The sequence below is a fragment of the Eretmochelys imbricata genome, chromosome 3 (genome assembly GCF_965152235.1).
Source record: "Eretmochelys imbricata isolate rEreImb1 chromosome 3, rEreImb1.hap1, whole genome shotgun sequence".
Lineage (NCBI taxonomy): Eukaryota > Metazoa > Chordata > Testudines > Cheloniidae > Eretmochelys > Eretmochelys imbricata.
In genome coordinates, this window is record NC_135574.1 from 208802787 (window position 1) to 208829366 (window position 26580).

At 49.0% G+C, this 26580-nt stretch overlaps 1 protein-coding gene across 1 annotated transcript; it reads right to left on the minus strand.

Moving 5' to 3' along the window:
- Positions 1-132: 132 nt before the first annotated feature.
- Positions 133-26439, minus strand: RRP36 (ribosomal RNA processing 36). The gene is made up of 8 exons (XM_077814208.1): positions 26338-26439; positions 23939-24432; positions 16484-16622; positions 10932-10998; positions 8004-8108; positions 7792-7866; positions 6699-6816; positions 133-508 (listed from the first exon to the last, which is right to left on the minus strand). Exons 2-8 carry the CDS (start codon positions 24399-24401, stop codon positions 369-371), a joined length of 1107 nt encoding a protein of 368 aa, XP_077670334.1. The 5' UTR covers positions 24402-24432; positions 26338-26439; the 3' UTR covers positions 133-368.
- Positions 26440-26580: the final 141 nt, after the last annotated feature.

The following is a 26580-nucleotide window of genomic DNA, read 5'->3' on the forward strand; positions in this document are numbered from 1 at the left end:
CTACTGATTATGTCTACTGCAAAGTGGAGGCGTGCTTGTCTGAAGCACAGAGCTCCCCTTACTGGACTCCCCTGATGTACGGACACAGAATTATAGATAAGGTTTGACCCTTATGGAAGATTCGAGGTGGCCTTGTGCAGGAATGGGTCAGAATTTTATTTTGCTTAGACTCTGACTGTCTAGATGGATGGACACAGTCCTTGGTTCCGATGCTAAAGAGACGCAGGACAGACTTGAGCCAGTCAGGAAGTGGGGCTGCTGGCTGTGGCCACAATCCAAGGCCCAGCTCCCCATCGGAAGTGGCTAAAATCCCACCATCAGATATCCACCACTCAAAGAACTGGTTGTGGGCCCCACCCACCCAGAAGTCACATGTCCTTCCGGAAGGGCAGTCTGCGCTTGTCCTTAATGGCGTTCCTCTTCCGCTTCTTGCTTAGGAAGCTCTCCAGTTTCCCGCTCCCCTTCAGCGCTTTGTACTTCTCAGCCAGCTCCAATTTCCACTTCTCAGCTGTGCAATGCCAAAGAACAAGGAGGTTTATACTCCAAACCAGCACAATCCTCTCAGGACCTGCTTCTGCTCTGCCCTATCCGCCTGCAGCCCATTCCCTAACCCTGGCCAATGGCTCCACCCTCTCGTCTTCCACCTCCCTTGTGACAACATGCTTCTTCCAGGCAGCCCATGGTCCGCCCGCCACTCCATCTATACACAACAGTGCTGGACACATGCAAAATCCAGGAGCAAGGTGCTGCCCCCACTTGGCCACCACTCTCCTCCCACCCGCTTGGGCTTACACTGTTCTTAGTAATACTACAATTATGCCCAGATGCCCCAGCTGACACCAGGGCCCCACTGTGCCAGGCACTGTACATACACAAACTGAAAGACAGGCCCTGCCCCAAAGAGCTCGCCATCTGAATAGATGACTACTAGCCCCATGGGACAGGTGGGGAATTGAGGCACAGCGACATGAAGAAGCACATGCAGTCAGTGACAGAGCAGGGAGCTGAGCCAGGCCTCCTGAATCCCAGTAAAGGGCCTCATCTATGAGCTCTGCCTTCCTCTCTCAGGCCTCTGGTTCAGGAACTGTGAATAACATTTTTAAAAGCACCACTGACATAAAAAAAAACACATTTTTTATGCCCCACTGACTTGGAATGAGGTTCAGGCTCTTAAGTGTCTCAGTCACTTTGGAAGGGTTCACCCATTGGTCTTCCCCTGTCTAACATGCTTAGCACAAGGGGAGTGCTAGGGAAGGCCAAAAGACAGTTATCTTTTTCTGTAACTGGGGTTCTTTGAGATGTGTTGCTCATGTCCATTCAACTTAGCTGTGGGCGTGCTTTCCACATGCACCGGTGCTGGAAGTTTTTCTCTCAGCAGTATCCATAGGAGACCGGCTCTGGTGCCCCCTGGAGCAGCGCACATATGCCACGGCTTATAGGGCGCTGCTGGCCCCCCTCCATCCTCAGTTCCCTCTAGCCAGAAACTCCAACAGTGGGGAAGGAGGGCAGGTTGTGGAATGGACATGAGCAACACATCTCTAAGAACACCAGTTATGGAAGAGGTAACTGTCTTTTCTTCTTCGAGTGATTGCTCATGTCCATTCAACTTAGGTGACTCCAAGCAGCACCCATGGAGGCAGGGGAGGGGTTCACGGACATGTACATTGCAACACAGCTCTGCCGAACCCACCGCTGTCCCTGGCTGAGTGATGGTGTAGTGGGCCGTGAACATGTGCACCAAGGATGTAGCGGCTCGACAGATGTCCTTGATCGGGAAGCGTGCCAGGAAGGTCGCTGAGGATGCCTGCGCTCTCGTTGAGTGAGCTCTGACAATCAGCGGCAGCGGGGCTCCTGCTAGCTCGTAACAAGCCCTTATGCAAGAGGTAATCCAGTTAGAAAACCTCTGCATGGACACGGGGAGGCCCTTCATCCTATCAGCTGTAGAGATGAAAAGTCGAGTCGACTTACGGAAAGGCTTTGTCCGATCTCGGTAGAAAGCCAGGACACTTATGTTGAAAGCGTGGAGGCGCCTCTCTTCACTCGTCTCATGGGGCTTAGGGCAGAATACCGGAAGGAAGATGTCCCGGTTCATATTGGAAAAGTAGGCACCACCTTGGGAAGGAAGGCCGGGTGGGGCCAGAGCTGGACCTTGCCCTTATAAAAGACTGTGTACTGCGGTTCTGAGGTCAGGGCTTGCAGCCTCAAGACTGCCCTCGCCGACATCACTGCCACCAGGAGAGTGACCTTCCACGATAGGTGAGACAGGGAGCATGAGTTCAAGAACTCAAAGGGCGGGCCGGTGAGCCTGGACAGAACCAAGTTGAGATCCCACTGAGGGGCCGGGGACCAAACTTGAGGAAAAAGTCTCTCGAGACCTCTGACTGTCATGTCATGGGAGAACACCGTCTGCCCCTGGACAGGCAGATAAAAGGCAGAGATGGCTGCCAGATGCACCCTGACAGAGAAGTGTGCCAGGCCCTGATTCCTCAAATGAAACAGGTAGTCTAAGATCGACTGCATCGAAGAATGCGAGGGGGAAATGCCCCGATCAGCTGCCCAGTGGGAGAACCTTGTCCACTTTGCCAGGTAACTGTCTAGTCGAGGGCTTTCTACTCTCGCGGACGACCTCCTGTACCCCTTCTGAACAGGCCCTTTCCTCATGGTTCAGCCATGCAGCATCCACACCGTGAAGTGGAGGGACTTGAGGTTGGGGTGCAAGAGGCGACCTTGGTCCTGTGACAGCAGGTCTTCTCAGTCCGGCAGAGGCCACGGTGGGACCACTTCCAAGCTCAACAGTGTGCCGAACCAATGTTGGTGTGGCCACGCTAGTGCAATCATGATAACTTGGGTCCTGTCTCTCTTGACTTTCGCCAAGACCCTGCTGACGAGCGGGATCAGGGAGAACACACACATCAGGCTTCTCGCCCAGGACAGGAGGAAGGCATCGGAGAGGAAACCCTTGCCCAGACCCCATCTGGAGCAGAAGCGGTGGCACTTCCTGTTCTGCCTGGTGGTGAACAGATCCACTATTGCCCTGAACTTCTCCAGTGGCGGGAACGCTGTGGCAGAGGTTGAGTCGAGCACCACTCCGATGAACTCTATTCTCTGTACTGGAACTAACGTGGATTTTCTGTTGTTCACCAATAGGCTGAGGCGACTGCACGTGGCCAGCAGCACCATAACGTCTCCTTGGACCTGGAGATGCCCTTGACAAGCCAGTCGTTGAGGTACGGATAGATCTGGATACCCCGACATCTGAGATAAGCCGCCACCACCGACGTGCACTTGGTAAATACCCACGGTGCTGTTGCTAGGCCAAACAGACCTACCGTGAAGCGGAGGAAGCGTCTGTCTCTCTCAAAGATGGCGATGTGAAAGTACACATCTTTCAGATCGAGGGCGGCGTAACAATCTCCCGGATCCAGGGAGGGGACGATGGAGGCCAGGGAGACCATGCGGAAATTCATTTTCGCCAAGTAGTGGTTCAAGCCCCGCAGGTCTCATATGGGCCGCAGACCGCCCTTGGCGATTAAAAAATAACGGGAATAGAACCCCTTGTTCTTGTACTCCACAGGAACTACCTCCACCGCACCCAGAAGTAGTAGACCCTCTAGCTCCTGCACGAGAAGACTCTCATGAGAGGGGTCCCTGAAGAGGGACGGGGAGAGTGGCGGGAAGGGGGTAGAAAGTAACTGAAGGGTGTAACCCTGCGCCACTGAATTGAGGACCCATTGTTCTGATGTTATAGATGCCCACACAGGGAGGAAAGAAGAAAGGCGGTTGGCAAATGGAAGGAAGGATCCAGAGAACAGTCTGGTAGGTTGCTCTCGGGTGTACCCTCAAAATGGGTGCCTGCCCATCTGCTTACTGCAGGTCGAGCCCGCCTGGGATGTAGACTGGGGTTGGTGGCCAGGGCGCCTCTTGTAGCCCCTGGATCTTTTGTGGGGGGGCTCCTCACGAGGGTGGCTCCCCTGGCTCTGAGGCTGCTGCGGCTTAAACCGCTTGTGGGAGGGCCAGGAACGTACAGGCTCAGGGTTCTTAGGGTCGTGCGGGAATCTTTCAGGCCCTGGAGTTTAATGTCCGTCTGTTCTGCGAACAGGGCGTGCCCGTCGAAAGGGAGATCTTGCATTGACTGCTGAGCCTCCAAGGAAAGACCAGAGAGGAGCAGCCAAGAAGCCCTGCGCAACAAGATGGCCAATGCCATGGTATGGGAACCGGTGTCCGCAGCATCCAATGCTGCCTGGAGAGCTGCTCTGGCTGCTGCCAAGCCTTCATCCAAGATCGTCCAGAACGCCTTCCTAGAAGCCTCAGGAAGGGCACTCTCGAACTTGGTCATGGCCTGCCACATATTAAAATCATAGCGGCCTAGGAGGGCCTGATGGTTGGCCACCCGCAAATGTAGACTGGAGGATGAATAAACTTTACGCCCAAACAATTCTAGTCTCCTTGAGTCTTTATTCTTGGGGATAGCCCCCGGTTGATCCCGTCTCTCCCTGTGGTTGACACCCTCTACCACTAGAGAATTGGGAGCAGGGTGGAAATAAAGGTACTCGTGGACCTTGGATAGCAGAAAGAACTTGCACTCTGCCCTCTTGGGGATCAGAGGCAAGGAGGAGGGGGTTTGCTAATTTTCACAACCTCCTCATGTAGGGGCAAAGCTACCCTGGGTGGGGCTGCAGGGCAGAGAACATCAAAGAGTGAGTCTGTGGGCTCCTCTAACTCCTCTGCCTGGAGGCCCAGGTTGGTGGCGACCCTCTAACAGCTCCTGATGCGCCTTAGCATCATCCTGGGGAACTGGTGGAGGGGGCCCCCACTATAGCCTCATCTGGTGACAAGGAAGAGGAAGCGGTCCAATCAGAGGTGGTCCGACGGCTTGCTCGCTCACTTCCTCCTGTGCCCGTGGTGTGTCTGCAGCCGAGGCCTCTTGAACTGAAGGGAGGCAGGAGGGAGGTAGCTGGTCTCTCTGAAGCTCCGGATACTGAGGGCTGAGTGAACCCCCAAGAGTACCACTGTGCCAGCCACGGAGTCTGAGGCCATGGGGCCGGCTGGGTGCCATAGATGTAGTCTGCACCATAGGTATCGGAGCTTGTCCCGCAGCTAGGGAACCTCGCTCTGAACCCAAGCTAGAGCCCAAGCAGTCACTCCCCTCTGACCAAGACTGTGCTGAGTGGTGATTCTGTCCTCATCGGTAACAGCTGCTCCTCCAGGAGTTGGATCTGGCTGACCTCAACAACTGCCTGGATTGGTGCCTCGGTGATCGGCAATCTACACCTCACGCTTGATGAGTGGGACTGGGATGTGGAGTGGGACTGGGAACTAGAGCGGGCGTGGCGTCATAAAGATGCAGCCGCATGCGGTGATGGTCCGGAGAACGGTACCGTCAGTCTCTTGACCTGTCCCTGGAGCAGTACCGGTGCCACAGAGATTACACGAGCCGTGCCTCAAGCCTCTCTGCCCTTGGCCGAGGTCCGGATGGGACTGCAAAGCTTCTACCTATTGCAGCCAGAAGCATGTCAGCTGCGAGGGGGTGACCGTTGGCGGGACATTCCCTGCGATGGGGAGCACTGCTGGAAAGGTGGAAACTGTGGTGGTCCCAACACGGGTTTACCCTGGGACCCTGCAGGGGCCGGAGTGGGTGGCACTGGGAGAAACATCATCTCTTGCACTGCTTGCAGGGCCTCCGGCATGGACAGCACCTGGAGCTGACGAGGACCTTTCGCAGTCTGGGGTAGCCGGAGGGGAGCAGGCTGGGCTACACTGCTCAACCAGAGCTGGGGTCCAGGATCCCCAAGGGGGTGAAGAGGTGCCCAAGACAGGGCCTTGGTCCACCAGACTTGTCCTTTCCCTTGTGGGGAGCTGGAGACCTTTGTCGCCCCGTTTTCCTAGGCTTCTTGGCTGGAGCCACGGAAGAGGACTGGTGCCGACTCGCAGACAGTACTGGCAGGGCGCTAAGCACTGAGGTCTCGGTGCTTGAGGCCAAATCGGAGCGCTGCTCCGGCATTGGGATAAGGGCAGACTCCACAAGGAACGTTTTCAAGTGAATGTCACGTTCCTTCTTCGTCCTAGGCTCGAAGGACTTACAGATTCTGCATGTATCACTAATGTGACCTTTGCCCAAGCACCGTAAACAACTGTTATGTGGATTGCGAATGGGGCATGGGCCTTTTACAGCGATCACAGGGCTTAAAGCGTGGGGACCAGGGCATGCCCCGTTCGGGACCTACTAAGTCTCTAACAAATAGGGAAACTAAAACTAGAGGGAAATTATATACAATAATATACAAAAGGTAATTGGGTTTGAACAAACGAGAAGCAACAGCGCTAGCTGAAGCAGCAGCAGTTCCATGCACCGTCACTGGCAGCAAGAAGGAATGGAGGATGGAGGGGGCCAACGGCGCCAGTCCTCTTCGGATACTGCTGAGGGAAAAAATTCCAGCACCGGTGCATGTGGTGAACACACACACCGAAGTTGAGTGGACATGAGCAATCACTCGAATCAGCTTGTTCTAGCTGCTGACAGATTTGCCCCACCTACGCTATTGCCCCCACCAGTGTTGGGGGATCTGGTGTGATGGTTATTTATTGAATGAGGTATTTCAATCTACTCATTATAGGTGCAGGGACCACACATTAATAGCAAACTGTCAGCAACAGGTCCATTTCCTGGTGTAAACAGAGCAGCATCATCCTAAACTTACATTTCTTTAGATAGAAGGGCTTCCTTCCTAGCTGGGCCTGCTCCCTCTGTGCTCTCTTCAAGGCCAGCTCCTTCTCTCTCTGCCTCTGCCGTTCCTTCTGAGCCTCCTCCTGCTGTGTCTGGGAAGCAAAAACAGGAGCATGTCATGGACCGTCTAGGCCAGGGGTCTGAAACACAAGGCCCATGGGGCTATTTCCTGCGGCCCGCCAAGCTCAGTGCCGTGCTGCCTCCCGCCCCACCTACCTCTGGGCCAGGGGTGGCCGAGATTGCCCCCTCTGGCACTGTGAGCCCTGCGCTGCTCCCAGCACCACGCCCCGGGGGCGGGGGCGCGCAGAGGGCTCCGTGCATTTCTTCCAGGCAGTGCATTTCTTCCAGGCACTGCCCCCCACAGCTCCCATTGGCCGGGAACGGGGAACCGCAGCCAATGGGAGCTTTGGGGGAGGTACCTGGAGGAGCGGCAAAAAGAGCACACGCAGCCCTGTGCTCCCCCTCCCCCAGGAGCAGCAGGGACGTGGTTCCGGCTGCTTCCCAGAGCAGAGCAGAGCAGGGCCAGGGCAGGCAGGGAGCCTGCCCTGGCCCCAATGCGTGCTGCTGCCACCCGGGAGCCGCTCTAGGTAAGTGGCGCCGAGCCGGAGCCTGCACCCCTCCTGCACCCAAACTCCCTGTCCTAAGCCCCCTGCCGCATCCCACACCCCTCCTGCACCCCAACCCCCTGCCCTGAGCCTCCTGCTGCATCCCACACCCCTCCCTGGGGGCAGGGAGGGGGCAGAGTTGGGGTGGGGACTTTGGGGAAGGGGTTGGAATGGGGGCAGGGAAGGGGTGGGAAGAGGCAGGGCAGGGGTGGGGCCTCATGGAAGGGGTGGATTGGGGGCAGTAAGGTGGGGGGCGTGTCAGTGATGCAGCCCTCAGGCCAATGCACTAGTCCTCACGTGGCCTTTGTGATGATTTGAGTTTGAGATCCCTGGTCTAGACCATGCTCAGGGCAGACCTCCTGTCTCATTAGCCACACTGGAGTCTTACATGTTGGCCAGTCTCAGCTGTCTCCCTCCCATGGGAGCAGTGAGCTGAAGCTGGTACCCAAGACACTAACTCACCATGCGCTTTAGGAGCTGCTGCAGTTTCTCCCGCTGCTCCACATTCTGGCTTTTCTTCAACTGCTTCTGAACTATCTACAGGAGAGAGCAATACCCAGTGAGTCCCACTGCATGTCATTCTTTCCCTCTGAGGCCAGCATGATGGGGCCCTGCAGAAGATGCCTCACTGAAGCAGGCTTTTCTGACCCAATACGAGCAAAGGACAGTGTCACCTCTTTTTCCCTCTTCTTGAGACTGTTCAGGAAACTGTATGTCTTCTCAAATATTTCTGGATTGTACTCCCCAGACAGGTCATCAAAGCGGGGGTCTCTCTGCACCTGCATAGAATGGAGGGGGAAGAAGGGGGATTAGAGCCAAGAGCAGAACTAATGCCTGAATGCCGCTTGGTTGTTCTCCCTAACTCAGCCTAGTCCTATCTCCTGTATCTAGGGCTCTTGTCGCACACTATTTAACATTTTCATCAATAATCTGGAAGAAAACATAAAAATCAATGATAAAGTTTGCAGATACAAAAATTAGGGAAGTGGTAAATAATGAAGACGGCAGATCACTGTTACAAAGCAATCTGGATCACTTTATAAGCTGGGAACAAGCAAACAACATATATTTTAATATGGCCAAATGTAAAGTCATACATCTAGCAACAAAGAATGCAGGCCATACCTACAGGATGGGGGCCTCTAAAGTAGCGACTCTGAAAATGAGTTGGGGGTCATGGACAGATAATCAACTGTGGCAAACGCAATCCTAGGATGAATCAGGTGAGGCATTTCCCATATAGAGATAGAGAAGTATTAATGCCATAGTACAAGGCATTGGTCAGACCTCATTTGGAATTCTGGTCACCCACATTCAAGAAAGATGAATTCAAACTGCGGCAGGTGAGGAGAAGAGCTACTACGATGATCGGGAATGAAGGGCCTGTCTTGTGAAAGGAGACAAGGGATAGGATTACCCTCTATAAATACATCAGGGAAATGAAGAGCTATTTAAGCTAAAAAACGTATTGGCACACGCACAAATGGGGATAAACTAGTCATGAACAAGTTCAGGCTAGAAATTAGATTTCGAACCATCAGTAGAGTGAGGTTCCGGAACAGCATCCCAATAAGAACTGATAGGGCAAACTACTTAGTTAGATTTAAGAGAGCGAGACAAATTTAGGAGTGTGATTGTATAAGGGGGTTGCTTGTGATTGTTGGGGGGTGGGGGAGAGGCTTGGCAGCCCTGGGGGTCCGTTCTGATTCTCCTAAAATCCCATGCTTCAGGGCTTCAGCTGGTCACCTGCAGCAGACAGAAAGAGATTTTTCTCTGCTCTCACTTTTTTTCAGTCTTTTTGTCTCCTTCCACTGCAGCATCAGAGAAGACCACAGCTGGAGATGGGACACTGGATGCAATGAGCTAGTGCTCTGAGGTGGTTCCAAGCATTCTCTCTCTCAGTTGCTTGGCTGGTTGGTTCTTGCTCATATCCTCAGGGTCTAACTGATCGCTATACCTGTGGTCAGGAAGGAATTTTCCCTCAGCACAGATTGACAGTGACCTTCGGGGTTTTCACCTGTCTCTGCAGTGTACGGTGTGGGTCACTTGCTAGGACTATCCGGGTGTATCTTACTTACCATTTTCCTACCATTACGGGGGCTTCAGGTGCTGGGGTACCTCAGACCCTCCCGTTCTCTGCCTGCGGCACCTAATAGTCTAGTCTCCTGTGGGCTGTAACACTTTGGTCCAATTTCAGTTGCTGGGTTTAGCATGGGTGTGTTTCACGTGTAGGAGGCCTGTGATAGACAGGAGATCAGATGAGATGATGTGGTGATCCCTTCTGGCCTTAAACTCTGAGCTCCCAGTGCAACATTGTGGTCAAAGGGGCTAACACCATCCTGGGATGTATAAACAGGAGAATCTGAGTAGGAGCAGACAGTTTATTTTACCTCTGTGTTTGGCACTGGTGCAACCACTGCTGGAATCCCGTGTCCAGTTCTGGTGCCCACAGTTCAAGAAGAATGTTGATAAACTGGAGAGGGATCAGAGAAGAGCCACGAGAATGTTTAAAGGATAAAGCTTCTCTTTGTTAAATGAAATAGATTGAGCTCCTGGAGCCTATCACTATAAGGCATGTTTTCTAATCATTCTTGTGGCTCTTCTCTAACCCCTCTTCAATTTGTCAACATCCTTACTGAACTGTGGGCACCAGAACTGAACACAGTATTCCAAAAGCGGTCACACCAGTGCCAAACACAGAGATAAAATTACCTCTGGTTCCACTCAAGATTCCCATTTGTGCAACCCAGGATCCCTTTAGTCCTTTTGGTCACTGCATCATACAGGGAGCTCACGTTCAGCTGATTACCCACCAAGATCCCCACATCTTTTTCAGAGTCACAGCTTCCCAGGATAGAGGATGGGGATCCTCTAAGTATGCTCTATGTTCTGTGTTCCTAGATGCATACGTTAGCCACATTAAAATGCATAGTTTGCTTGTGCCCAGTTTACCAAGCAATCCTGATCACTCTGAATCAGTGACCCGTCCTCTTCATTATTTACAACTGCCCCAATTTCTGTGTCGTCTGCAAACTTTATCAGTGGTGACTTTGTGTTTTCTTCCAGGTCATTAATAAAGATTTTAAATAGCCTAGGGCCAAGAATCAATCCCTGTGGGACCCCACTAGAAACACAGCCACTCGATTCCCTGCTCTCAATTATATTTTGAGACCTATCAGTCAGTCAGAGTCTCCATCACTGGCAATTTTAAAATCACGATTGGATGTTTTTCCAAATGACCAGCTCTAGTTCAAAAAGGAATTCATCCAGGGCAATCCTATGGCCTAGTGCATGAGGTCAGATTAGATGATCAGTGGTCCCTTCTGGCCTTGGAATCTATAAATCTAGGACTAGCTGGGGCAGCACCATTTCCACCATATATCCACTGGCAGCACCAAACTCTTCTGTATTCACACAGGGTTGCTCCTCACAGCCTGCTCCTTGACTGCCTCAAAAATCTGAGGGTCCATACCCTTCCCCCAGACTGCCATCTGGGTCTCATTCCCTTCAACAGTCCATTTATACGGTCTCTGCCACATGCATCTTGTGTTCCTCATCAGCCTCCAAAGGAACCGACTGCTAACCTGGGAAAGAGCACTTACCATCTTTTTAACAGAGACCCCTTGTCGTAGAAAGGGGACCGGTTTCTTGGCAGAAATCTCCAATGGCCTGAGAGAAAAACATATGTTAGAGAAAGGAGGAGACAGGACTGGCCAGGTCAGACTCTGACTGCTGACAGTTTGCTACCACTCAGCACACAGAAAGACCACTGCTTCTCCAGCCACCCAGAACAATCACCGAAAGGTGGGGAGGTCTGCTCTGTGCAGTCCATTCACCACCCGTACCTCTCACAGACACATGCCTTGAGACCACCATCCTGTGAGCCAGGGCAGGAGAACTCCCCACACTACGTTTTCCAGAGCTTTGTCCAGCTAGTTTTAAAATATTTCTTAAGTAATGGAGTTTTTATAGCTTCCCGAGGAACAATGCGGAATAATTTATTATTCAATCACCTGACAGTCTCCTTTGCTTAATTTCATCCAATTATACCTGTACACACATTAAATAATCCCTCTCCCTTCCTGGTGTTCTCGGCCCAATACTATTCAATATTTATCAATGAAGATAATTACAAAAATCACTGCTGGTAAAGTTCGCAGATAACAGACAAATCGGTGGAGTGGTAAATAGAGACAGATAGGTCAGTTCTACAAAGCCATCTGGAAGGCTTGGACAGCTGCGCTCACTAGATCATGCCTTTTTAATACAGCCAAATGCAAGGTCAGACATTTAGGAACCATGGGAGTATGTCATACTTCCAGGATGAAGGTCTGTATCCTGGAAAGAGACTCTGAAAAGGATTTAGGGGCCATGGTGGAAACTGAACACGAACTCCCAGTGCGATGCCGTGGCTAAAAGTGCTATCACAATCCTTGGATGGAAAACAGGGGAATACAGAGTAGAAGCAGGGAGTGGTAGTATTACCATTGATGAGACTGTTATTGGATACTGTGTCCAGTTCTGGAGTCCACACCTTAAAAAGGATGTTAAATCAGAGAGGGTTCAGAAAAAAGCCACAAGGATGCATCAAAGTCTGGAAAACCTGCCCTATAGTTAGAAACTAAAGGAGCTCAATCTATTTAGCTAAGAGGTGACTTGATCACAATCTGCAAGAACCTATATGGAAAGAAGAGTTGATAGTATAGGGTTTTTTAACCTAGCAGACAAAGGCAGAACAAGATCCAGTAGCTCAAGACTGTAGCTAGATAAATCCAGACTAGAAATAAGGTGCATTTTTAACAGGGAGGGTAAGCTACCACTGGAACAACTTACTAAGAGATGTGATAGAATCGCCATCACTTGAAGTCTTTAAAACAAGACCAAATGTCTTTCTAAAACAACATGCTCTAGCTCAATCATAAGTTATGGGCCTGATACAAGAATCATTGGGTGAGGTTCTCTGGCCTGTGCTATACACGTCAGACTAGATTATCATAATGGTCCCTTTTCGTCTGAGCATTTATAAAAGTATTTGTAGACTTGTGGTCCCTCGCTCCCTTAGCCTTAGTTGACCAGATATTAATTTAAGCACACACAGCTGCTATAACCAGTGTTCATAAATACATTCCTCCAGACTCTCACCATTTCTATTGCTTTCCTCTAAATTCCCATCTTTCTGGTAATGAAGTGCCTAGAACTGTATTAGATATTCTAAATGCCACCAGAACTGTAGAGAGGACCACTGCCTCCCACCCAGTATAACTGGATTCAAAAAAGAATTAGATATGTTCATGGAGGACAGCTTCATCAATAGCTATTAGCCAAGATGGTCAGAGATGCAACCACATGCTCTAGGTATCTATAAATCTCTGACTGCCAGAAACTGCCAGGGGTGGATCACCCAATAAATTGCCTTATTCTGTTCATTCCCTCTGAAACACCTGGCACCTATGTCAGATCACAGGATACAGGATACTGGGCAAGGACCCACTATGGCCATTCTTATATTTTCCCTGCTACTCACCTTTGTGTATGCAGTCCAAAACCACAGTGGCTGATTTTGCTGCCATACCATGTTAAACGGTCATGTCTCATTAGCCATGCACTATCACCCCAACACATTTTCCTCATTACTGCTTACCAGGGATTTTGGATTATCTTTTCCAAAATCAATCACATTTTGATGTTTTCTGATACAGTAACTCCTCACTTAAAGTGTTCCCGGTTAACATTGTTACGTTTCTGATCAATTAGGGAACATGCTCGTTTAAAGTTGTGCAATGCTCCACTATTACGTTGTTTGGCTGCCTGCTTTCTCCACAGCTGGCAGCCTCCCTACGCCTCCCCCACCACTCCCCACAGCACCTCCCGCCCGCCCAGACCCCGCAGATCAGCGCCTTCCCCCGCCCCCTCCATCCCACTGCCTCCTGCCGGCTGCAATCAGCTGGCTTGCAGTGTTTAGGAGTCAGGAGTGGGGGGAAGAGCTAGGACTCAGCAGGCAGGTTCCCCCTCCTTCCCGTCTCCTGAACACCACAAACCAGCTGATTGCCCCGGGCAGGAGGAGGCTGCACACTAAGTCCTGGCTCCTCCCCGCTCCCTCCTGCCTCCTCCCCCCTCCCTCCTAAATGCTGCAAGCCAGCTGATTGCCCCAGGCAGAAGGGAGGGGGAAGGAGCCTGCGAAGTACAGGGGGATGAGGTGGGGGGGAGAAGAGGTGGGTCAAGGATGGGGGCCTGGGGGAAGGGGTGGAGTGGGCGGGCTGAGGGTTGAGCCCTCCGCCCCTGGTGCTTACAGAGTAGGGGAAGCTGCCACTGCTGCTGCCCAACGTGCTTCTCCTAGCCTACAGCACCTTCAGCCTCCTTGCCTGCCTCATCTCCAGTGCCAGTGGGCTGTGCCTGTGTAGGGTAAGGCAGGGGCATCTCCCAACAAATGATTGAAGCTGGCTTGCAAATCCTGAGTGATGACGATCCTGAGAGAGAATGCAGCTCCAAAGTGATTAGGGGAGTTGATCATCTAATATCATAGAATATCAGGGTTGGAAGGGACCTCAGGAGGTCATCTAGTCCAACCCCCTGCTCAAAGCAAGACCAATTCCCAATTTTTTCCCCAGATCCCTAAATGGCCCCCTCAAGGATTGAACTCACAACCCTGGGTTTAGCAGGCCAATGCTTGACTTGCTATAAAAAAATTTACCAAGAAAAAAAAAGGAAAGTAAAACAACAATCTCTAGATGTGTTTTTTCGAGTTCAGAAAGCTCAGCAAGAGGAGCAGCCGGACAATCCACCCTCTGACTCCACCACCTCAACCAAGCTTCATACTCAGCAATGATGATTGTAGCATTAAATTGCTTGTTTAAAATGGTTTAAAATGTATATAATGCCTTTTGACTGGCAAAAAAAAATTTCCCTGGAACCTAACCCCTCTATTTACATTAATTCTTATGAGGAAACTGGATTCGCTTAACATGGTTTCACTTAAAGTCGCATTTTTCAGGAACATAACTACAATGTTAAGTGAGGAGTTACTGTAGTTTTTCAAATCACCTTTGCTCCTTCTGTATCACTTCTGTCCTCACTGGTATTTGAGGTTCTCCCCAATTCAGTAACATCAGCAAGCGACATGAGTGCTGTTTAGTCTCTCTGAAGATGTTTGTAAATTAGACTGGACATTTCCCAATCCCAGCAGCATCTCTCACTGGACACCTCCCCTCAATTCATACATTGACATGTACCATTATCCTTTGACAGAAATTGGAAAGAGTGTAAACAATCGTTGCATGCCACAGTAAGGTCAGATTTTGAGACACTGCATCAAATGCTTTCCTGAAATCCAAACATGACAACATTCAGCAGTGAAACTAACAAGTCAGGTCAATTTTGCTTTGCTGCAGCTCAGACAGTACTTTCTCTCAAAAAGCAGAGGCAGGATTTGGAGTATTCACAAGAAGAGAGGATGCAAATAATGGGGGATGCAAGAAGAAAAGAGTAGCAGTCCCTGCAGCCCTGGACAGACAGGAGGCTTACAGGCATGTGGGGGGGGGAGGGAGAGGACAGAGTAAATGATCTCCCTGCTGGAAGAGAGAAGGACATCCCCCATCTGGCATCTATCAAATTCAGACATTCCCTAGCCATAGGCAATACAAGAGAGGAAGCCCCCACGCACAGTCCCATGACAGTACCCTACTAGGAGCACCAGCTAACTATCCCCACATCCAGCAGCTGGGCTCCTCACCATGGTGTTGCCCCAGCAGCTCCCTGGAGATCCCCACCCTTTCTCTCTACTATACATTTTTCAAGCCCTGCTCAGTGCATTTCTTTGTATTTCCGTGACAGGTAATTTGGCAGGGGCTGCTGCCCTATGAACAAGCGCGCAACACTTCATTGTACAGTGCTCCACTGAAATCAACAGACCTCTGATGGATTTCCCTGGCAACACCTTAGGGAACCTTAGGAAGGTTCCTTTCAAAACATAAACATACCAAGGGACTTTAGCAGCCTGGGGGCTTTTGTATGAAGCATTCCTCAAAAGGCTTTCGAGCATTAGCAATAACTAGCGATAAATACCCCATAATAGCAGAGGCACAGATGTTTTATGAGGGGTACTGGATTGTCTTTAAAGCTCTAAGATCCTCAGGTAGAAGGCAAAACAGAAATACAAAATATTCTCACCATCCCTGTAAGGGGGAAGAGACCTTTTCATCTGAGGTTTAGAACTAGATGAAAGAATGCTGATAAAACAGAGCGGGGAGGCAGTCTGTTTGAATCATCTTGGAAATGACACTTACGCGGACTGAAAATTGGCTTCAGGACCACGAATAAAGGGTAATGACACATGGCAATGTATAAAGCTGGGGCGAGATGTCTGGTGAGGGACTGTAGCAATCTGTTTAGGTCTTGTCTTATTTCATATCTCCATTAATCATCATATTGATGACACCCCAGAATATATTCAACTGGGCGGAACTGTGAATACAAGTGCTGACAAATATGGACAGAAATTAACAAGAGGAAATTCAACTTGGAAAAAATGCAGCTGTGAGAGGCTGCAGAGAGGAAAAAGCAATTTTCGGCTACATCTGGCCACAGAGCAGGAGGGATAGCCCCTCTTTAGATAGCTCTAACTGTAGTTGGAATAATGTGCTCAACTGTGGGCACCTCATTACCAGAAAGATATTGGCAAGCTGGAAGGAGTTCAGAAAACCATAAGGAGAATGGTTCAGTGACCAGAGGGACTAAGTTAAGATTTAAAGAGAACTATGGACAGCTCAGAAGAGACAACAAAAGGTGTGTGTGGGAAGTGTTAAAAGCATCTCTCAATCTGAGGGGCTGCAAAGCACCTGCAGTAAGGATAGCAAAGATGAAGGCAGGAGGAGCGTCTCAGCAGGAAGTGTTGGTTATGAACTAAGAGCTATCCTAAACGCTTTTGCTTAGTGGCACTTTGGAAATTCAAAGTCATGGATGGCAAGCGGCAAAGGGATGGACCATTCCCAAAGGAAACATTATGACAAAGGATCTCTGCTGTGGGCCATGCTAGAGGGTCTGATCTACCCGCCTGGCACAGAAGACACACTGAGGGGCGCTCATCATGCTTGCACTAGATGAGGCAGCACATACATACACTTCTGTCTGCAGAGAAAGGGCTCTGGAACATCTTTACCCCTGTTTGCTGGGCCGTTGCTTTGTCCTAGGTTTTGTATGGTTCACTGGCTTCTTCCCACTAGTCATCTGCCGATATGCTTTGGTTCCAACACTGCTCCGCAGCTGCAGCAGTTCCTCGAAAGACAGTAAGGATAGTTCTGGGAAAGAGAAAACAAAAAGGGACTCTCAATCTCTCAATTGCCAGACACGCACTTCTGCGTTTACACCCGATGTGCTGGAATCCCCCCGTAAAAGGGATACGGGGGCAGCTGAGGTGCCTCCACTCACAAAACACTTCCCCCCCCGAGCACAGGGACAGCCAGCAAGTCAGACTGTCTTCCTTGGTTTCTCCCTCACAGCCGCCCCATGAAGCATTACCATTCCCTCCCAGTGCAGAAACTGTGAAGACCCCCTCCTTAGCCTCTCCCTGCCAGATCATCAGAGGGCCCAGGAGGCCACTCCAAGGTTTTCACCTGGTCATCAAAGCACACAAGAGGCATTCAGACTCTCTTCCAGTGGGCTTCGTATTAACTGCATTGCCAGCCTCTGACGTGTCAACCACCCCATCCTGACCCTGGCTGCAGTGAGACTCCCCAAATCCTAGTTCCCTCCTTGCAGGGTTACACGCAGCTCATTTCTCACACTGCTCTGGAGTCTTTTTACACAGGAAATTATTTACCTTTGCATCCAAAGATTGCTCAGAAGGGTTAGGGAAAAGCTGTCAAGTTCATTTCATCTCAGAGTCATAGAGCTTAAGGCCAGAAAAGACCAATACATCACCTAGTCTGACCTCCTGTCTATCACAGCCCACCAGACACCACCCAGTCACCCCCATATCAAGACCAGAACTGCTCCCTATTGCTCATTTTCTAGGACGACTTCTACTATAGGTTTAAGTGTCCCAGGTGATGTAGCCTCACAATATTCCAGAGGCTAACACACTGCACTGAGACGTGTTCTCCTGATACTTAGCCCTAATGTCCCCTTTCTTCTACGGATATAACATGAACTCTGGTTTATTTAAAAAAAAAAAAAAAGTCATGATTTCAGGTCCTAGCCCTACCAGATACCCATTCAGTGTGTTTTTACGAACACATTTTCTATCTTATAACATGTTTCTCTCTCTTCCCCCAGCTGCTGTATAAGAGACCCACACAAACAAGGGAAACTTCAAAAATGACTAGAGTGCACGTAAATGCACACAGTATGAAAACAAAACCAAGAAAAACACAAATCTCTCTCTAGTATCCTTCAGTGGCAGTGATTTTACATGTTACTTGCAACCACAGCATGTAAAACTTTCAGACAGATATGTTGAATTTCAATAGATGGTATGCCTGTTAGCCCATTACCTCTAGTTACACCCCCAAAACAGTTCCTCTTCCTCCTGTTTACACCTTTAAAATAGTCAAGACATTTACCCTCCCCTTAGTAGTACTAGACATATACAGCCCCTTGAATTCTTCATGATATTAAGTGTCTGGAACGAACAATATTCCTGATGTGATCTGGCCAGTGCAATCACCTCCCTGCGCATGACACGAAGCCTCTGAACATGCAGCCCAAACAGTACATTCCATGCTCAGATTGTCACATTCGATCAGACCATTGGTCCATCACGTCAGTATTCCTGCCCTTGGCAACCACCTTCTGCTTCAGAAACAAAAAAAACCTAACAAAGCTGGTCAACTGCATGCAAATTCCTGCCTGACCCCATTAACAGAGGACGCCCTGACACAGAAGATTCAATTACTTTAAGTGTCTTTATTGAAGTTTATCTTATCACTACAAAAGGTTTTTTTTTCCTTCTTATTCTTCTTCTCTCCTGCTGGTAATAGCTCATCTTAATTGATCACTCTTGTTATAGTGTATATGGTAACACCCATTGTTTCATGTTCTCTGTATGTATAAATATCTGCTTACTATATGTTCCATTCTATGCATCCGATGAAGTGGGCTGTCGCCCACAAAAGCTTATGCACAAATAAATTTGTTAGTCTTTAAGGTGCCACAAGTACTCCTGTTCTTTTTATTGAAGTAGAATTTCTTTACCTAGTCAAAGTTCAGGGCAACTGCACATGTATTTCTCTGTCATAATCCTGCAAGGGCATCCACTCCAGGCTCTCAGCCCCTCAGCAGTCACTTCCCTTCAGCAGAGACCCACCTCCCTTCCCCACCTAACCAGAGGTTTTCCAGGTTGCACAGGAGTTCCCCAGGAAGTCAGACCTCCTGCTTTGCTTTCTCCTCAGAGGCTATAAACAGTGTAATTTCCCAATTATAACATACCACGCAGTAGAGCCGTGCAGTGGGAGTAGGAAATGCACCAGGACATAATGGGTCTTCTCAGACAGCAAACAATTGCTGCAGATCCTGTCCAACCTACTTGTCCAAACCTGCCAGACTCCCAGCCCTTTGCAGTCCTTAAAGAACTCCATGCTAGCAGTTCCCTGCATGCTCCCCCCAGCATTCCACGTGGCTTCATGGGCCGCACCATACCCCTGCCACTCCATGCCAGGAGGCTGCAAGCAAAAACACAGATTCTCATGCACTGACCTGTGAGAACCATGGCAGGTGAATCAGTAGCCACAATGAACTACGTTTGTGCACTGAAACAGATAGAAATGTTTGCTACCTTTCCAATTTCACAGTCCCATTCTGTTAATTTATGTTTAAAGTTTATACTGCATTGCCTGGTTTTTTGCACAGGTTTTCCTGTCCTGATTATGCCACTCAATACATTTCTGTTTTTTTAAATAAAATGATCTTTATTAGTTCACAACACACATCACTGGATGCACAATGGTATTTAAAGCACACCATACTTATAAATCAGCAGTCATTTATAAAATGTATGACAAGCACCTCTTAATTCATAGCTTCAGTACACACAGCGTCACAGTTACACATGGACAGCAAGTACTACACAATTCCTAGCAGCACCCAAAGCTTCAGGCCCACAGAACAGTCCAGTCCAGAACACTAATATGGCTGACGGTTAAAATGATCTTTCAAAGCCTCCCTCAACCACACACTTCCACACTGAGCTCTCACAGCAGCACTTGTATCTGGCTGTTCAAACTTAGACAGCCGCTCCACCTCAGCCCTTCACCCTGCTGGAAGCTTCTCCGCCTCTGCACCACAGATATTATGCAGGACACAACAGGCAGCTATAACCTTCGCATTTTTTTCTCTCGCTGAAGTCCAATCTAGTGAATAAACAAATGCCAGTGTCCTTTCAATCTACCGAAAGCACATTTATCAGTCATTCTGCATCTGCTCAGCCAGTAGCTGAATCTTTCTTTGGTGCTGCTGAGGTGGCCAGTGTACGGCTTCTGAGCCGGGGAGTAAGTGGTAGGGTGGGAACCCCAAAATCACTACTGGTATTTCCATATTGTCAATAGTAGCCTGATGGTTGGGAAAGAATCCCGCTGCTTGTAACTTTCTGAACAATCCCGTGTTCTTAAAGATGTCAGGGGCATGTACCTTCCCCGACCAGCCCACAAGGATATTGGTGAAGCGTCTCTAGTGATCCACCAACATTTGCATAACCACAGGAAAGCAGGTCTTTCTGTTGATGTACTCTATGGCAAGGAGGGCTGGGGCCAAAATAGGAATGAGCATGCCGTCTTTCATCCTACTGCAATTTGGGAACCCCCTTTCTACAAAGCCATTCACTACATCCTGTCCATTGTCCAGAGTCACTGTCCTGCATAGCAAGAGATGATTCATGGCCCTACATACTTGCAAGACTCTGGCTCGCACTGTGGGTTTCAAACTCCAAAATGATTTCCTCCTGACCAGTAAGCAACCTGGCATTGAAAGCTTCCAGAATGTGATCACCACTTGCTTCTCAGCTGTCAGTTTAGCTTTCATTCTGATGTTACTGCACTGGATGGTTGGGGCAACCACGGCAACCAGATGCAGGAATGTGGCCTTTTGCATCCAAAGGTTTTGTAGCCACTGCTTGTCATCCCAATCCTGCATTACGATGCAATCTCACCAGTTAGTGCTTGTTCCTTGTGCCCAAAAGCAGCGCTCCACCATCTGCAGCTGTTCTGTGACAATCACCACCTTGAATTGTTTTTCGCTATGTCCCTTAGCAATTTGTCCTCAAAGGAATGGCCTCATTATCCAAGAGCAATACCCAAGTTAGACGCCAACTACAACACACAGATCCAGTTGCTGGGAAAGGTGAAGGTTCTGGGACTCCTAGCAGGGTATAACTGGGTTTTTAAAAAAGAATTAGACACATTCCTGGAGGGTAGGTCCATTAGTGGCTATTAGCCAAGATGGTCAGGGATACAATCCCATGCTCCAAGTATCCCTAAATCTCTGACTTCTAAAAGCTGGGACTGGATGACACTATATGGATCACTCGATATATTTTCCCTGTTCTGTTCACTCCCACCGACCACTGTCAGAAGACAGGATACTGGGCTAGATGGTCACTGGTCTCACCCAGTATGGCCATTCTCCTTAGGAGTGACCATAACTCTATATAAGTTCATAAACTCCCATTGTGTTCTGTGCACTCAAGCACCACAAAGCCTTTTTAAGCAGTTACTTCTCATATCTAACCATCATTACAGTTCTATTACACCAGTTCTTCTATCATCTCACTGCCTTACAAATTCTAGGACACCTGACAATCTGCCTCTCCCCCACCCACTCCCAGCCAAGAAGGTGTTTTCAGTATTTGTTGTATTTCAGTGGATCTGGTTTTGGGAGGTTAGGTGGAAGAAGTGTATTTTACATTTCAGCTGGAAGGTGAGAGATGAAGTGGTCATTCTGATTTTGGCTACTTGCTGTTCACTAACACCCCTAAATATCTTGACATCACTGCTTTCCAGGTTTCTACCTTGCACTGAACATCTGTGTGTTCACATTCCTTTTCTTTTGGCCACCTTTCTAATCTCTCTAGAGCCCTCTCTATTATTTATCTTCATTATGTTCATACCACCTCCTAGTTCAATATCATCTGAATTTCATTTATGTGCTCTCCATTCCCTCCTTCAGATCCATTAATAAACATGTTTAATAAAACCTAACACCTGTCCCTGCAGAACTCATTAAACACCTCCCTAACTCAGTATGTTACTATGTACAATTAAGCTTGGTTTGTGGTGAATCAGCTAGCTTTTAATCCATGCAATAGCGTCGGACCTTATCCAATGTCATTTTCGGGGGTTTGATTTCATGAGGATGCAAATCCTATAATTGTGCATTCAGGCAGACACTCAGATGCATGGCAGTAACTCAGATGCAAATTTAAGCAGCTGCTTTAGAAAATTTGGTTCTGAATACAAATATCAGATATCCCATCTGTATCATTCCTACTGCCCACTAATTTAGTAAATAAAAAAAAGTCTGTCAGGTATTATTTTTTCTTTATAAATCCTCCATGCTGCTTCTTGCTCACAGCTCTATGATACCCTGAATCAGGGGTGTCAAGCATTCTGTGAGAAAGGCTAATTCCATTTTTACTTGTTGGCAGGGGTATACATTCAAGACTAAATACTACCCTCAATTCACAGTGAGAATTCTGCTGATGTCAATGGGAACTTCATAGAATCCTAGGGCTCGAAGGGACCACAATGGTCATCTAGTGACTCCCTGCCAAGATGCAGAACTTGGTGCAGACATGAAGAGTAGAATTTGCCTTTTGTCAAAAGTAAACTTAGCTATCTATATTTGTTGTCTGTTTGGTTCTTGTTGCATTCAGCATCACGCAGAAGAAAATATGTTCATCTTTAGTACCAACACTCCCACCCTCCCCACCTTCCTTTCTAATTCCTCTTTATGTCCCTTCTCCCTTCTACATCTTCTTCCCTGCAGCACAATTCTTCACAATTCCACAACCCCACTGGCTTTGCTCCCCTCCTATTCTCTTCACTGCATCTACTAAAATGATCAGTAACAGAACAGTTAATGCTGACATTTCCTAGGTTCATAGATTCCAAGGCCAGAAGGGACCATCAGGATCATACAGTCTGATCTCCTGTATAACGCAAGCCATAGAACTCCCCCAAAATAATTCCTAGAGCAGACCTTATAGAGGCCTATCGTCAAGCTTTAGTGTTAACACACCAATTAAATAAATGGGCAACAGAGATGTTCACAAATCACAAAGCTACTGTTTCAGGCTCAGGAAGACAAAATTGCATCTGCTTATCCCTGGATTCACATTTGGAAGGTTATCATCAAAACTGAGCAGGCTCCAAGCTTTCTTTTGTTTTTTTAATTAAAACTTATTCTTCACAATCTAAATATACCATGCAGCCCCAAGTACATCATGGGGGCTCTCTGTTTGACACCACTGACCCACGTTTTACAGGTTATTTTCCTTTACTATTTGTTCCATTATTTCACTCAAGACTTAAATTAGATATATGGGTGGCATTTGCCAGGAGCCTTTTTGAAGGCTGAGATCATATTTGCATACACCACCCCGATCCTTTGGAACCATCCTAGTTTTCACAGTTCATTAGCTAATCCACACTGGAAGACTTCACAGACATCAACTATGGTTCTCAGGCACTTGGTGGCAGAACGTCAGCTACTGTCCCATGTCCCTGACAAACTGACCGCACATGGCAATTAAAGAAATGCAGAAATCTTTGGGTGTTTCATTCTACAGATTTATCTGAGCTCTATCTAAAGAGCTCAGATAAAATCATAAGCCATCCCCCCATCCCAAATTCAACTCATGAGGTTGGTGTAGGTGGGGAGGAAAGACAAATAGTGAATTAGGAGCTCACACATTGCACACGACTATCAAACTGCTTATTATTTCAGCTCCAATCCATCCTCAGGTCAATGTGGCAAGATTCTCTACAAAAGACTCTCCAAGGTTTTGTCCAGTTTTAAGTGACTCAGATAATAAGGTTTCCAATGTTTCCCTTAGGCTACATCCTTAAAGATTCTACACCATTAGGACATAGGTCCTGGTATCCAGCCTAATGGTTTATCCATTCTACAGATTTTTACCAAGTTTATAACCAGGTTGTAACAGTTTACTCCACAGTTTGACCATGCTGGGGAGCTGGGTTGTAACGTGCCTGTCAGGCTATAACTGGGTTGTAACAAGAAGTGTCTACTGTAGACAGGCTGGTCTGACCAGCTCTGTGCAATTGGATTAGCCAGTCATCCTATTTCCCAGGTCTCTGTTCCCAAGGACATCTCAATATACCATACAGCAACTGAAAACACATCCACATCCTCTACCCAGGCACCAGTTGGCGAGGCAGCATGAAATGCATGTACCTGGCAAGGTGCAAAGCAGCAACAGGCTAACATGAAATTATGCCAACAAAAATATAGCTGTGTGAATGCCCTGAACCATGGTAGCTGTACTTGTGAGATAGGAGCACGTCAAAGAGAAAAGCAGGAGTCAGCATGGAAAGAAGATCTCAGAACCGCTGATGGGTCACACTGAAACACAGTTTATTAAACACTTCCCATTATCAGTGTTTACCTCTCTTCGTATCACTCTCTGGGGCAGTTTTGCATTTTGAGCTGTCTTTTCCTCCAGCACGTGGCTCTTCATCACTGCTGCCAGAGGTTCTGCTACCTGTCTTGTCATCATCATCCCCTGAGAAGTCCTCTAGATCACTGTAATCGCTATTGCCATCGCTGTCCTCAGAGTCCTCACTGACAGCTCCTTGGTCAGTGGCACTCTCTCCTTGCAGGAGCCGAGGCTTTTTAGTGTCATGATTGCATTCTCCAGAAATGCCCGCTATGCTACTTGAACTCTCCAGTAGTTGCTTCTGAGCAGTGACAAGCTTAGCATCAAGGATGGTGTCTTGAGTGCTTTCTTCCACAGTCTCTATGGCTGGTGCTTTCCTTTTGCCTTGCATCCCCCGAGACACTCCTTTTCCAAAGGAGGAAACATTCTTTCTGGGGCTGTTCCCAGGCCTGTCCTGGCGTGGCCACATCATGAGGCTTTCACTGCTTCCACACAGCCTCCAACTGCAATAAACAATCAGTTTTACAAAAAAACATAAGAGCAGCCATACTGGGTAAGACCAAAGATCCATCTAGCCCAGCATCCTGTCTTCCAACAGCAGCCAATGCCATGTGCCCCAGAAGGAATGAACAGAACAGGGAATCCTCAAGTGATCAATCCCCCGTTGCCCAATCCCAGCGTCTCGCAAACACAGGCTAGGGACACCATCCCTACCCATCCTGGCTAATAGCCATTGATGGAGACCTATCCTCCATGAACTTATCAGTTCTTTTTTGAACCCTGTTAAGTCTTGGCCTTCACAACATCCTCTGGCAAAGAGTTCCACAGGTTGACTGTGCATTGTGTGAAGAAATACTTCCTTTTGTTTTAAATCTGCTGCTAATTAATTTCATTTGGTGACCCCTAGTTTGTGTTATGAGGAGTAAATAACACTTCCCCATTTACTTTCTCCACACCAGTCATGATTTTATAGACTTCAATCATATCCCCCCTTAGTCGTCTCTTTTCTAAGCTGAAAAGTCACAGTTTTATTAATCTCTCCTCATACGGAAACCGTTCTATACCCTTAATCATTTTTGTTGCCCTTTTCTGAACCTTTTCCAATTCCAATAGAGCTTTTTTGAGATGGGGCGACCACTTCTGCACGCAGTATTTAAGATGTGGGCGTACCATGGATTTATATAGAGGCAATACGATATTTTCTGTCTTATCTATTCCTTTCTTAATGATGCACAACATGCTGTTTGCTTTTTTGACTGCTGCTGCACACTGAATGGATGTTTTCAGAGACCTATCCACAGTGACTCCAAGATCTCTTTCTTGAGAGGTAACTGCTAACTTAGATAATATATATTTGAGATTATGTTTTCCAATGCGCATTACTTTGCATTTATCAACATTGAATTTCGTCTGCCATTTTGTTGCCCTGTCACCCAGTTTTGCGAGATCCTTGTAGCTCTTCGCAGTCTGCCTGGGGCTTAATTATCTTGAGTAGTTTTGTATGATCTGCAAATTTTGCCACCTCACTGTTTACCCCTTTTTCCAGATCATTTATGAACATGTTGAATAGGACTGGTCCCAGTACAGACCCCTGGGGGACACCACTATTTACCTCTCTCCATTCTGAAAACTGACCGTTTATTCCTACCCTTTGTTTCCTATCTTTTAAGCAGTTACTGATCCATGAGAGGACCTTCCCTCTTATCCTATGACAGCTTACTTTGCTTCAGAGCCTTTGGTGAGGGACTTCGTCAAAGGCTTTCTGAAAAATCTAAGGACACTATATCCCCTGGATTCCCCCTTGTCCACGTGCCTGTTGACCCCCTCAAAGAACTCTAGGAGACTGGTGAGGCGTGATTTCCTTTTGCAAAAACCATGCTGGCTTTTCCCCCAACAAATTACGCTCGTCACAGTGCTGTTGTTGCCCTGCTGTTCCCAGGGCATTACAGAAGCAAGGTGAGATCGCATCTTTTACTGGACCAGCTTACATGAAAAATAATACCGCCCCCCACGCCTCCTTGCCTCTCTGCCAGACAGTGCCGCTGATCGGCCGCCCCGCACGCAGCCCTTTGGGATGCTCCCGCAGCGGCTCCGGCGGCCGCCGAGGACGAGCGGAAGGCGCACTGCGGACCGCCCGCAGCTCGGTTGCGACGCGGCCGCCCATCAAGGGCCGCGGCCGGCCAGCCGACCAGCAGCCGCCCTCCCGCCGGCTCGGGACAGGCCCCGAGCACGCTGCAGGGGCCGGCCCGTGGCGTGCGGGAGGAGCCCGACCGGCCGGGGCTCTGCTGCGGCACCGAACGGCTCCCGCTCCCGGAGCGCGCTCAGGGCCCGGCACGAGCGCCCCGACCACCGGGCGGGGGTGGGGAGGGCGCTCGCTCTCGGGGACAGTAACCCCGGCCCAAACTCACCGCAGGAGGCTCCCGAACGCCCGGCGCCTCCGCACGCTAGCTAGGCTCCACGCGGCCGGACCAGGCCCCGCCTCGCCTCCAGGCAACCGGCCCCGGCGTGGCGTCACAGAGGGCGGCGAGCGAGACGGCTTCGCGCATGCGCGGGCAGGGAGCCTGGCGCCGGGCAGGTGCGCGTGCGCATGCGCGGCGGGGCGCGACGCGTGGGCGGGAGAGGCGCGAGGGAGCGGCGCGTGTTGCGAGGCC